General features: G+C 39.6%; 1 protein-coding gene across 1 annotated transcript; it reads right to left on the reverse strand.

Annotated features, from left to right (window-relative positions):
- Positions 1–6,747: 6,747 nt before the first annotated feature.
- Positions 6,748–12,576, reverse strand: acer1 (alkaline ceramidase 1). The gene is made up of 7 exons (XM_069153537.1): positions 12,520–12,576; positions 11,188–11,331; positions 10,968–11,082; positions 10,596–10,734; positions 9,571–9,708; positions 9,349–9,486; positions 6,748–8,355 (listed from the first exon to the last, which is right to left on the reverse strand). The coding sequence occupies exons 1-7, from the start codon at positions 12,574–12,576 to the stop codon at positions 8,178–8,180; spliced, it is 909 nt and encodes a 302-aa protein (XP_069009638.1). The 3' UTR covers positions 6,748–8,177.
- Positions 12,577–14,306: the final 1,730 nt, after the last annotated feature.

The raw sequence follows: 14,306 nt of genomic DNA on the forward strand, positions 1-14,306 counted from the left end.
TTTTCTGACTGAAGACATTTCTTTTATACAGACTCAGAGAGTGAGGGCCCATTGCAGTCAAGTCTCTGCAGTGCTCAGACTTTGATGTGAGATTATCGGGCCTCAGCTATGTGACAGAAGGTCACCACTCTCTCACTGGCCCGGTGCCTCCCCTTCCCCTGCCGCTCAAAAAGATCCAGCCTGCCTCTCAGTCAACTCTGAGGACAAGGAGTCCCACCTGGCTGTCAGACACGAGGGAGTCCGACTTCTATTGAGACATCAACCTTTAAATCCTCCGGTTCAATCCTGATCAAAATCCAACAGATTTCACACATACCAGTGCTTTATTATGTTAAAAAAAAAAAAAAAAAAAAAAAAAAAAGGTTTTAAAACTTACCAACAAGGGGAAATTATAAATTAAAAAAATATATATTATTGTGCATAATAATCATATATGTTCAATGTGATAACCAAACCTATACAGTGATTGTGTATTCATTTGAAGGACCTTAAGAAAACATTCAAACATGAATATGAATGGTGCCACATCTGCAAATGTATATGCGTGTGAACTTTCCTTCAGATATCAAACCTGATTCAATGGTGGAAAATCCTGGGGTTTTTTAACAGCACTGGCAACAACTAAAAAGCAGAACCCTCAACTTCTCCTTCCTCCGAGGTGCAGATTGCGAAGTTCCAAGTGGCGGACAAGGGCCGGGTGTCACCAGACAGGGACCCTTCACGGGACCCCGTGCACACCCTGATGGTGGACAAAGTCGTCCAATTTGAAGCAAAGACCAGAATAAGGGAGTGTTTTTGACTGCGACGCCTCTCTCCCAAAGGCAATCGACAGTTCCTGACCTTAGGGGTGAAAAGAGGTTCAGAAGTTGCACACGGGGAGACCAACTGACACCTCCACCGCACATCACCAAAAGCAAACCGGGCCTGAGACCCTGGGTTATGTGGGGACAAAGGAGAGTACAGCTGGCAGGCAGGCAGACGACCACTGGGTTGTGTTAATGTATCAAGGGAGTGCATATGCCCATGATCGTCTGGTGGGAGAGGTTTCAAACTCAGGGGTGGGCTTTAGACTCAAGGGTGGGCAAACTACGGCCCGCGGGCCACATCCGGCCCGTTGTTCTTTTTAATCCGGCCCGCCGAAGATTGGTACAGAATTGCCCAAATCAAATCATATCATAATTATGGCTGCATTCATTTGACCTTGTCCTGTAATACCTGGCAGTCCACCAGGTGGCGCACTAGGCGCAGTGATACATTGACTTGATTTTGCATGGTAGAGACAGCAGGTATCTTGTGTCCTGAGAGCAAGAACAAATTTGTTATATTTCTTGGCACTGGACGAAAGTAATGACATAAAGGACACCGCTCAGCTTTTAATTTTTATCAGAGGGATTAATGACAATTTTGAGATAACGGAGGAGTTTTTGTCCGTGGAATCCCTGAAGGGGAAAACGCGGGGAGAGGACTCGTATGACGGCGTGTCGGGAGTCATCGAGAGGCTCCAGCTACCTTGGAGTCCGCTCGCCAACGTTACCACAGACATATATATAGATATATATATATATTTAAGTTTGGGGAAAGTATGTCAACAAATGTTGGGAGCTCAAACAGGAGATTATCTCAATTTTGGAGCTACTTGAGAAAGCTGACGATTTTCCTGAGCTGAGTGACACAGATTGTCTTTGTGATTTATCTTTTGGCTGTGGACATACTGACACACATGAATGAGCTGAACGTGAAGCTACAAGGGAAAGACCAGTTTGTGCATGAAATGTACACAAACGTCAGAGCCTTCAAAAACCAAGCTTGCTTTATTCTCAAAGCAAATGTCAAACAAGTCATTTGCTCATTTCCCCACGCTGGCTACGCTGAAAGAGGCCCCTGGACATGTGGAAAAAATACAGGAAATCACTGGACGACCTGCACGGAGAATTCTGCCATCGGTTCTCTGATTTTGGAAAAATTGACAAGTCACTTCAGCTGGTGTCCTGTCCCTTCACACAAGACCCTGAAACGGCGCCACAGGAGCTGCAGTTGGAACTGATTGATCTCCAATGTGACACCGTCTTCAAGGAGAAGTTCAACTCTCTTAAACTGGATGAGTTTTATGCTTCATTAAGCGCAGCCAAATTTCCAAACATCCAGAAGATGCTGGTGTTGTTTGGCTCTACGTACGTGTGTGAACAGACTTTTAGTGTGATGAACACCAACAAAGCACCTCACAGATCCCAGTTGAGTGATGAACACCTCAGATCTGTTCTGAGAATTGCCACAACAAAACTAACACCAGACTTCGATGCACTGGCAAAGAAGGGTGATCAACAACACTGTTCCCACTAAAAGTGAATGTAAGTATTAACACTGTAATGCCTTTTTTTATGTTTATGTTTGATATGTATGCATCTGGTGCTGGCCCGGCCCGTCTGTCAAATTTTAAAAGTCAACGTGGCCCCTGAGCCAAAAAGTTTGCCCACCCCTGTTTTAGAAGGAGGACTGTATTTAAAAAAAATAAAATAAATAAATAAATTAAAAAAAATAAATTAAAAAAAAAAATATATATATATATATATTTTTTTTTTTTTATTATTTTTTTTTTTTCCAGGAAGCTACATACACCAGCTTTAAGGTCAAATCATATGAATGGAGGAACATACAGTGTAAAGATCCATGCAGAAATACCACAACTGTCTTTCCAATTCAGGTCATGGTGGTTGCAGATGAGGATGAGGCTGCGTCAAGGTTCAGTTCAGACCAGTGAAGAAGATCAGAACCTGTTATGTGACAGAAACCAACACAAACTTTCACATGCACAAAATATGCTGTACTAATCCTGAGTCATCTCAGAAGGAGTTTCAGCCTGATTGATTAGTTAACCTGAAACACTGACACAAGTTCATTGATGTTTTGAGTCACTTTTTTTTTTTTTATAATGTGTATTTGGTCATGTGTTTTGTCAAAATCATTTAATCAGTCTCTTAATCTATTTTAATTCCAGCATGTAGTCAACCACCGGCTTTAGCTCCCTCTTTATTTTTATATTACCTTAGTGGGTCAGACTGAAATGTCATACATATTGTATGATTGGTCATGTTTATTAATACACCAGTTAGAATTGCCTTTTTTCCTTGTGTGTATTTTTGTCCCTTTTTTGTCACATTGAGAATTTTTCTTTATTTTTCGTAGATAAATTACTTGTAGTTTCTCATTGAGAAATTAGTCTTTTATTTGTTATTTTGACTGAAATTCCCCACGACAGTAGCAGTGAACAATGTAGCACACACTTGACTGGAGAGGCCAAATTATGGATCTCGTATGGGGATGATAGTGTTTGGAAAGAGGAACCTGGAAAGAGGAGAATGACGGAGACGGAAGCAGCAAGAGTTTGTTTTTATCTAAAGTACACATGCAGGCCAAACCACAATATTTCTCAATGATTATATGCAAATATATACATCCTGCACTCTTACACTTTATTTACCTCGTCAGAAGGCAGAACCACACGTTTGAGAGTGTTTAGTACAGTACATCACATGATTACTGGTACTTTTAGCTACAGTCAGTCACTCAGCTATCAGTGTAATCAATAGGGTGACCAGGTGTTCCACTTTATGTGGCAGCACACATGCAACTTTATCCCGTGTCTCAGATATTAAGACGATGTCCCACATTTTGAATGACTCTACTTTTCAAAAGTCAACACTGCAGGACAGACAGTTTTCTCAAATCTGGCCATGCAGCTACAACAAAGACATTCCCACTGAAACCCAAAGATGATTACCAGACAGTTCAGGAAACGGTTCAACACTCAAAATCATACAGGACAGCAGACTGTGATAGTATGCCAGCACCACATAAGACCATTTATTGTGAAACTTCAGCTGTCTTTTTTAATAAAAATAAATCTGTTCTGTCCTGCACATGTTAAAGGTCTAACCTTCAAACCTGCATAGTCTGTTGTGTGTTTTTAAGTTCTAAATTAGATAGGCATCAACATTTTAGACTACCTGTCAGCATTGGTGTCCATCATTGTCCCAAACAAGCATACTCTTTGCCTCACATTTGGTTCTGTGGTGGGGTTGATGAAGATGATGGTCTTCCCGCGCACATGTTCAACAGAGGGGTCCACCTCTGGATGTAGCAGCAGGTCGTATTTAAAGCTCACCTTTTTTTGGCTGCTCCTGGATGAAAAATAATAAACTGAGGAAAAGACATGAGGAATATGTCTTGTTTCTTTACCTCGTTGACAGCTTTGTCCGTGTTTTTCACCTTGTTCTTGAAGTAAACCTCGATACACACGAGGAAGCCGACAGAGCCCGACTCCACCACTTAGTATGGAGGCTTCTGGCAGACTGAAGACAGACGTTACAATGACATTAAACTGATTATTCTTGCTGACAGAAGACTGGGTTTGTGTGCAGGAGAATTAAGTCAGTCTTGTAGAAGGGAATGGAGCTGCTGAGCTATTTGCCGCGGAGGTTCCTGTACACTCTATATATGTTTTCAAGTTGTTATGGTGCCCCTCCTGATGCTTTTCATGAAGCACATGAAGCTCTTTGTATTGGCTTTGTGTTTGAAATTAGCACTATAATTTTGCCTGATATATATATATATATATATATATATATATATATATATATATATATATATATATGTGTATATATATATACACACAACATATTTATATATAAATATACATATATAAATATTTTGTATATATATATATATATGTATATATACATATATATATACTGTATATACAAAATATGTGGTTGTGTTTATATCTCTCTTTGGTTTGGGGTAGCTCTCATGCAGGTTGAAGACAACTTTCTCCACCAGGAGCTGGATGTCAACAGTCGGTGGTCCTTGGACAAAAACAATCCAGTCACAGATCAAGTCTTCTGATGTGTCTGCCTCCCTTCTCTAAGCACTGTGGCCAAACTCCAGATTCACCTGAACTCAAAGCTGAAAGAGAGTAAAATATTGTACGTTTATTCATTGTTAGCCCTCCATGAAAAGCCCAGATACAGCAGCCTCTCAGGTTACCTGGTTGTCCATGTTTCCCTGAACTAGGTGATTGTTGCAGAGCATCTTGTCCACCTCAGCCTCTGATCCTCAGTCCAGCTCAGAGAGAGATTCTGCTCCACCTTCTAGACATCTTCCAGATGACCATTGTTTGTAAGGCAAGCCACACAAAAAGATTAATTGACCTATCCATGTCTATCTAAATGACTGAGGCAGAGTATTGCTTCCCTCATCAGTTTGTAAAGTGTTGTGTCATTGCTGGCTGAGGAGAAATTACGTTCCTTTTGTCGCCACCTTGTGGACAGAATGAAAAAACCAGCAAACCAAACAGCAAAGAAAATCTTGCTTTAACTTTTTTTTATTTTATTATTACGTTGGAATTAGTATTATATAATAGATGGTAGAGGTTCATTTTAACTAGGAAAGCCCAATGAATTGATCAGTTTAGGTAGACCTTTATGAATCGAGATATAAACAACATAAACAGCTATAATCATAGAGAGACTTATAAGTATCTCTCAGAGCTTCAAATAGACAATGGGGTGAATTAAATCATAAAGTCTCCCAAGATCCAAATCTGAAAACAAACTTCCAGTCAATACTTAGAAAATCGTAATCACTATATTCTTCCTCCTTTAGGTATAGTTTAAACAATAACATCAAAGCTGTGTTCAGATCATTTACCAAAGTACCACAAATACTCTATTAAAGGATCTGAAAATATTTCTTCATTGAAGAAGTTTTAGCAAGAAAATGTCCCAAAAGTAACAAAAGTAAAAGCACTTATTTTGGCACTTTTTGGTATGATTTTATAGAGGAGCTGAAGCCAAGCTGAATTGATTTATACAATAATGGGCATTATATTATGCATCATTTATTTTTTTAACTAATCAGTGTTGGAATAAATACTGAGATCCAAGTAAAAGCATCAGTACAACTATGTAAAAATACTCCATCCTCCTTAAGTGGAAGGGTTAGCAGCAAAATGAATAAAGTGTCAAAGTTAAAGTTCTGGTTTGGTCCCTCTGACTAATATATTATTATATATGACATCATTAAATTATTACTAGCGGAGGATCAGTGTTGCAAGCAGTACATTACTGTTGTAGCTGTTGCAGGTGGAGCTAGTTTGAGCTACTTTATATCCAGTTTTATACAGCAGGGGCAGCAGAAAAATCTGAGTGGGTGTCAGATGATTATTGTGAGTAAAGAAAAAAAAAAAAAAAGTTCTGATTCACTAATCTGTTTTGCTGCTTTTATCTTTCTTAGCCCTTTCTTACATGTCCATTTCAACTGTTTCATCTGAAAAGAAATCAGTTTTCTACTTTAAGACGTCTCTTTCTCACAGAAGAACACCAGGGCAGAAAAGTCTCTGCAGCGCTCAGACTTTGATGTAAGATTATCGGGCCTCAACTCTAAGACAGAAGGTCACTGCTCTCTCACTGGCTCAGCGCCTCCCCACTGTCTCCTGCCGCTCAAACTTATCCAAGTCTATCTCTCAGTCAAGTCTGAGGAAAAAGGACTCCCATCTGGCTGTCAGACAAGAGGGTGTTGAGTTGTGGTGAGACATAAACCTGTCAATTTTCCTTTTCAAAATGTAGGGGGGAACCTACAGCAAAACCCCCCCCCCCCAAAAAAAAAACAGCTGTCACACACACACACACACACACACACACACACACACACACACACACACACACACACACACACACACAGCTTAAAGCTTTATTCAAATTAATAGAAAATTAATGTAACATCCAGGATCAAATTACAGTTGAGTCAAAACGTGCCAGACCATTCATAAAATCTGATGTTTTGTAATAAATAATGTGCACAAAATATAACTATATCTATAAATGAATATAATCTGGAGCAGTGGTTCCCAACCTTTTTGGCTTGCGACCCTTTAAAATGCAGCGATGTCTCTGCCATGATGTGATGAGGGTTTAAAGACAACGTGACTGTGGCAATCAGCTATGAGCAGTTCATATTAGGAGTACTTTTTTTTTCTCTGATTGTTTCGTTTGAATCACCTGAGAGGTGGAAAAATTCTGTTTCGTACAAAAAGAACTCAGAAAAGTAATCATAATGAGCTGAAACAGAAATATATTTGACATATTTATCTTATCCCTTGAATCCTGGTGACCCTGGACCTGGAGCCACAGGTTAGGAACCACAGATCTGGAGACTCACAGCGACAGTGACAGTCAGGACACTGAAATATTAGAGATAAATTATTCTAACGTGAAATTATTTCCAACTAATTTAGTTTTACTTGTTACGTGGTTCTTAGTATCTTCAGGCTGTCCGTATCCCATCACCCAGAGGAGTTCTCTGTTGAACACTGAAGTGCAGAGAACACCTGTGCAGTTTCTGTGAAGAGGATCTTTTGTTGCATCTATTGTGTCCTTCAGGAAAGATCATGTGAATGGAGGCGCAGTGTCCCTGAATATTCTCAAAACATCACCAAATTCAACAAAAAGGCTTGTAACAGGTCGTTTTAGTGAATCAGGGTCAGTCAGACAAAAGAGATGTTCAGTCATACAGATGCACTCCAGAGTCATATTTCAGAGGTGCTCAATGAAACCACATTATTTTCCCAGAGAAACAGACCAGAGAAATACCTGATGTATATGTTACTGAAAATGTTACTGCAGGTATTCAGGTCACAGCTCATACTGGCCCTGAGGACAGAGTGCACATCGAGGCATTTTAATACAATTTCTCTGTAGCACTGAAGAATAATAACTGCAGGTATTGGCTCTGAGGAAAACAACAATTTCATCATCAGAAAACATTCAGTGCACGAGTGGCTTCAGAAACCGGGTTAGACGGGTTTCAATCAGCAGTTTCTGTTACTGTCAGATATCGACGATCTGACATTCACGGCCAGGTGTAGAGGTGAAGAAGGAGCCATTGTTCTCTCTTAAACTTTCTTTTTTCACCACTGACACAAATATTTTTGTCACTTTTCATGTGAACAGCCAAGTGAAATTGTACGAATGTCTTACAGAAATGATTGCCTCCTTCCAGGCTAAAAGAGTCTGTTATTTTCCCTGTATCTCAATGATATTGCATCACTTTGGTGAGTTGCCATTCACAAACTTCAGCAGCTCCGTGAACTAACAGAATTGTTAAACTCAATTGTCGCATTGTTAGCACCGTTTCTGCGTCTTGATGGTGCGTTTGAGGACAATGTGAGGTAATCCGACCGCCCATTTGTCACAGGGCCAGTACTGCAGTCCAGGCAGCGAGTACGGTATCTCGTAGTTGGCGTCCAGGTAAGCTATCAGGGTGCTGCCATAGGCTACAGCTATCACAATCAGGATGTGCCTGAAGGAGCGACAGATAGAAAACAGAGATCAATACACATAAACAAGGCTCTTTTTTTGTTTGTTTGTTTGTTTACTATATATTTTCTTTGACATGTGACAGCAGAATGTGATTTGTTTCATGGACTTTGCTCTCAGGGAACACCTGTGGTCAGGATTGAAGCACGTTGACACGGGAGACACTGGGGTTTGCATGTGGTTGAGTTTAGGCAACAAAAGCACAATGGTTACTGATAATCAAAGACTGTGGTCTTGGTCAAATGTTACAGTAAACACATCTTTTTCTAAACCCTACAATAAAAGGAAAGCTGAGATGTCCACTGACCAGCCACAACTCACGCTCTCTCTTGTACTTCACGCATTTCCAAATGTGACCTGTTACTCTATTAATTCTTTTATTAACCAAATTCGTATCGGTATTTATAATGATTGTCTTTCACTGCACTTTTAAAACTCATAACTGGATTAGTAAAATGCCTGATCGCATAAGTGAATTGGAGCACTTTAGTTGTTCGTCTCTGGCCTTTCTTGTGTTTGTTTACACTTTTCTTCTCCAATTTGTCTGTGATATTTTAATTTCCATTTTATTAGGGTGGTTTCTTTGTTAGTGAAGTGTATGGAGATCATGCTACATGGTGATACGACTCTCAAAATGAACTAAATTGAACTAAATTGAATTTAATTGAATCTTTTCCAATGTTTTAAGTCTCTTCTCTAAAATTTCAGTATTTACCGAAACCCTTCTCTAAATGCTAACCACAACCTAAAATAGTTTAATTAAACGTCAGTTTCTGTGAGTAGTTAGTTTAGTAGTTGTGTTGCAAGATAAATATATTACCTCTAAACATGTTGTTTACTAAGAATCATTTCTCATCAAGTTGATAATAGACATTAAATATCTTCATATGAGTAAATAAATGTAATTTCTAGGAAACAGTGTTCAAGAGAAAATAAAGAAAAGGAATGAAAAGGACACAAACAAGTTGGGATTTACCAGATCCCGTGCAGGTAGCAGAAGTTCAGCCGCTGCCAGAAACTGCAGCCAAACCGGTCACTAATCCAGCAGGAGATGGCGAGCAGCCACAGAAGCACTGACAGCTTGGCGAGACGCAGGGCCTTCTGGTCGGTACAGCTGAGACGGAGGAGAAAACTGGTGATTACAGTGAATCAAAACCGTGTTCAGCTTCAGTTTCCAGAAACACAATCTTTTTCTCACCATCTCATCTCGACAATCAGAGTGTAAAGCAGATGGACGCCGAAGCAGTTTAAAACGTAGGCATTGGCTGTAGGCTTGACAAACGATGACACTGAGCTGATAACGGTAACCAACAGGACGAACCTTGAAAATGTGGACCTGTGGGTGAATAGAGTAACAAAAGAAAAGGTTTAGGAGCCCAAACACAAGACACCACGACTGATAAGAGATGAAAATGCACCCGAGATGAAGAGAGGCTGTCTCACTCCTGTCCACAGCTTACTGTCTTAACTCTCAGACCAAAGGACAAAACTAGAATTACCATCTCGTGGTTGTATCCCTCTGCCGACCAGTCAAGGTGCAGTTGACAATTTGCAGTCCATATTTGTGAAGACTGAATAAAAAAGTGGACGTCGCTTCCAGACCAAAAAAGTTAGGCCAGTGCAGAAGTGCCTTAAACTGCAATACCACTGAGGGCCACTGGTGGCTGGCTCCAGAAAGGTTGTGGCTCCATAGCCACAGCTCTGTGACTTTCCAACATGAAAAATTAATATCAAACAGAGGCTCTGGCTCAGGGGCCACCTGACCTGCTGGGCCCGTTCTGTGATCTGCCCATCATCAGGAGGATCAAGCTTGAGCTTGAAAAACTGAAATTATTATGAGGTTATTGAGGGCTTATTTTTCAGGTGCTCATCAAATTTTAATTCCTGTTTCCCACCTTGCAGTTAAATATTTACACAGGTTGGGTGGAGTTCAATTTTTTTCAGCCCTTTTCTGTCACATTCAGGTGAAGAGCACAGCACCATATTGTGCCTTTAGGGAAATGAGTCCTGTTGCAGCTGTCAGACTGGCTCCTCAGCCAGTACAGGTTAGGTTTCATAGTGGCGTGCTTCAGAAACACGCTCATTGTTTTACGATTTATTAAAGGTTTATTGAGCTGTGTGTCCTTAGAAACCCACCGAGGTATGAATCAGCACTAAAAAAAGACTTGTGGACACATTAATCAGTCATCTGTTGCCGGGTTAATTGTTCCAAGGTTGACTTACCTGTCTTTTATAAAAGAGGGGAAGAATTTACGAGGGAACCAGACTGCATATCCCACTGCCAAAACCCACAAGATTGACAGCTCATCCAACATCTGACCAACGAAACTAAGAGTCATGTGGAAGTACGCTGAGAAAAGCCCTGCAGAGGAGAGAATAAGTATTTTTTAAATGTGAAATTGTTAAATTGGCTTGCAAGCAAGTAAGCAAGCAAACAGAAGTACGTTATTTTTTCGTGCCTATATCTGGTATATGTTATTAAATTTATAACTTCAGAACAATAAACTTTGTAAAAAAAAATTCAAGCGAATGACAAGGAAGGAAGGAAGGAAGGAACAAATTAGCGAATGAACAAACAAACAAAGATCAACTTACCTACAAAAATCATCATGACCCAGACTATGTGGATCGCCAGGTTCCTCTCTCTGGCGTACGGGTGCAGAAGGTAGAGCATGATGGGAGATATAATGAAGAAAAAAAAACTGCTCATCTGTAGGGAAAACATCAATCAATCAATCAATCAATCAAACAGGCCTATAACTGTCAGTTCTGCGGCAGGTGTTCTGATATAAAAGTTTCCGTGTATAGAGCTTACAGTGTTGAAGTACTCCACGACATGATCAGAGTGTTTGTAGTTGTCTTCGCACCAGTCGATCTCTGAACTCTCGTAAGAGAAAACTCCTGCCTTCTCACTGGAGTAAAAACCTGAGACACAGTGAGTCAATAAAGAGAGGCACACCTGCACGTTTACAGATTCAAATGAAGGTGTTTGTGTCAGTTTCTCTCCCTGCAGCAGGTTTATATCATGGGTTTATGGAAATCTTCCACTCTTCCACAGTTGTTTTTAAAGTCAAATGAGGATTCGCATCCTTTCACTACCATATGAAAATGGCTATTTAAATGTATTGTGAGACTGAGAGAAATAAGACACAACTCAATTTAATCTCATGTTCATTACACTTCTGAGAAGAACCTTAATAAAATAAACACGTTTCATTTTGGTTTCACTTTTTCATCCAGTTTAGAGGCACACTCAAATGTAATCGTTAAAAACAAAGCAGAGCAGAAACACAAAGATTTCTTAGTCCCATAATGCAGCTGGATAGAGTCCAAATAACCCTCAAATAAATCATCATACTTTAATGCCCTTTTAATGCCCTGTGCTGCATGGAGTCAACAGTCACAATGTGTAACACAGAAAAAGACAGACAGGTATGATTAAAAATACAATGCCAAGAAAAAAAACATTATAATCTTTATGCAGAGCTTCTGTATTTAATTACAATATACTGTATAGGTGTACCTAATAACGTGGCTACCAGTCGTGGAGGAAAGTACTCAAATTGTTTTGCTTAATGAAAGTGATACTATACATACATTATAAGTAAATGTCCTGCTGTAGAAGGTGATAGTGAAGAATACCCCATTTCAGAATATTCATACAGCCTATATTAATAATAAAACAGAATTTAACTAGTCAATAATTGTTGATGTATTACTGTGTACTTCAGCTGGTTAATGCTACAACTGATAAAAGTGGGTTTAGTTTAACTTGTTAACTTGTGGCAGTAGACAGTAGATAATAGACTGTGAGTACAGTAGGTCTATAGGCCTATTGATAGCCAATGAGACACTTATTGATCACCGGAGTCACTTCAGGAGTAACAATGGGAATATTCTAGTGATTTATTGTCAGAGGTGTGACAGCTTCGTCTATTGTCGTCTAAAAGAGACATGAAAAGCTGAGTTACATCTACTAAAAAGGTTCAAGCACTTGCTATAAAGTGTGAGAAGTTCCTGGCTCCTACCTCCCATGCTGCTGTCGTCCCAGCCTCCAGCCCGACACTGCTGCTCTGCTCCAGGTGTGACAACAGGTGGATTTAACGGGGCGGAGGATCGAAACGCTTCCACCCGTGTTGCGCGAGACCGTGCTGTCACCAATGAGCACGTTCAATGGTTTCACATCTTTGAGCCAATATGTCATCGGAGGGAAAATGTCTGGAATGAACTCGTTTGTTTGTTTGTTTTTCTGTCTCATTGAAATGTTTACGGGCCTGTTTGACTCCAGGGGTAAAAAACAAAACAAAACAAAAAAAAACTGGTTTGACAAACACAAATATTGCAGAAAACATCATAATGTAACACCACACGAGTGAAAAAGTAGCTACTTTAAATTCTGTAAGGGAGGGGGGGGGGGGGTGTAAACTCGATAATCTGCGCCACTAGAGTGGATTTATTATTAACCAAAATCTTAAAATTCGAATTATTGTCTTAACACCCTCGACAGATGAAACAGATATGACACTCCCTGATGACATCATCAGATATTACAGGTTGCTGCAGTGCTTGTCTGTGTAATCTCAGTTCTTCCTTACAAATGAGGCTCGACCGGGTCATCTGCATGTCAGTGAATTTCAAATGAAAAGCATGTGGAGAAGATGAGCAGGCGTGGGGGAGGTGGTGTGTGTGTATGTGTGTGTGTGTGTGTGTGCGCACGCGTTTTATATTAAAGCTATGTGTTACAAATGCAATGATGGAAGTAGAAGTATTAATTTCTTTTGCTTACTGCAAGTAAATACAACCATGTCATTTTACTTCAGTAGCCGCTAAAACGTATCCCAGAGTACACATACGTATACAACCAACAAAATAGAGTTAGACTCATATCAATGAGCCTATATTTAGCCTATTCCAGTAAACAAAAAATACTATATAAATAAATCTATAAATCTATATATAGTATATATATATACATTTATATATAATTTATACATACATTTAAGTAGCTAAAAACAGCAATACAGTGTGGAAGTATTCTGATGAAAGTAATAGTCATATGTACTAAAAGATAATGTACTCATTATGCAGAACAGCCTATTTCAAAGTAAAGTATTTTGCATTATATTACTGTGTTGTAATTACTGATGTTGCAGTAATTTTACCTCAGTAATTCATCACTGATTCCCCAAAGGATCAATAAGGTCTTTTTGCCAATAAAAATAAAAATATTTAGTTATAGTTATATTTTATAAAATTGATTTGAATCAGCAATGTAACCAGCGACTAAAATTTTTGAAAATTGCCTCTGAATTATTGGAGGGAGAGTATAAAGTGGCAGAAACTGGAAATAACGTTAGTTCAGAGGTTGTTGTTTTTTTTAGGAACTTTAATACCCCTGTAAATGTACTTAGTTACATTCCACCACACACTGCCATGTTGATCCCTGATCTCTGAGGCAGAGATGTGCTGTTGAAATAATCTGTCAGGGGCCTGCATATATAGAGAAAACCAGGTGTCGAGAAGCTTTGACTAATCCAATTGCTGCAGGCTGCAGAGCTTTAAATTAAGTCCTGGCTGCTGAGACACAGAGTAGGTTTTATTTTCTGTGCTGTTTCCTGTTTACAGCTGAAACATGCAACTCCTCCAACACTGATTCTGGTTTGAACACCCCAAAACAAAGTGCTTCTGTTGTTTTGAGAGTTATAATTATCTTTGATTTGACTGTTCAGGAGCTGGCCGTGATAACAGAAACTTGATGCTCTGAGGTGTCCTATCATCTGCTGTAGGATCACTGCTCAGTCTGGAAAACAGTTCAGATGAAATCCCAAATTGACTAGTTGATTAAACCCATGGTGAAAATCCGTGGTGTTAAAAATAAACACTCCTTCCAGCTGACGAATGAACAGATTGAGTCAGCACAAAAAGCAGTATGGG

The sequence above is a fragment of the Embiotoca jacksoni genome, unplaced genomic scaffold (genome assembly GCF_022577435.1).
Source record: "Embiotoca jacksoni isolate LCO1_2020_lvr unplaced genomic scaffold, fEmbJac1.0.p SCAF_19, whole genome shotgun sequence".
Lineage (NCBI taxonomy): Eukaryota > Metazoa > Chordata > Actinopteri > Embiotocidae > Embiotoca > Embiotoca jacksoni.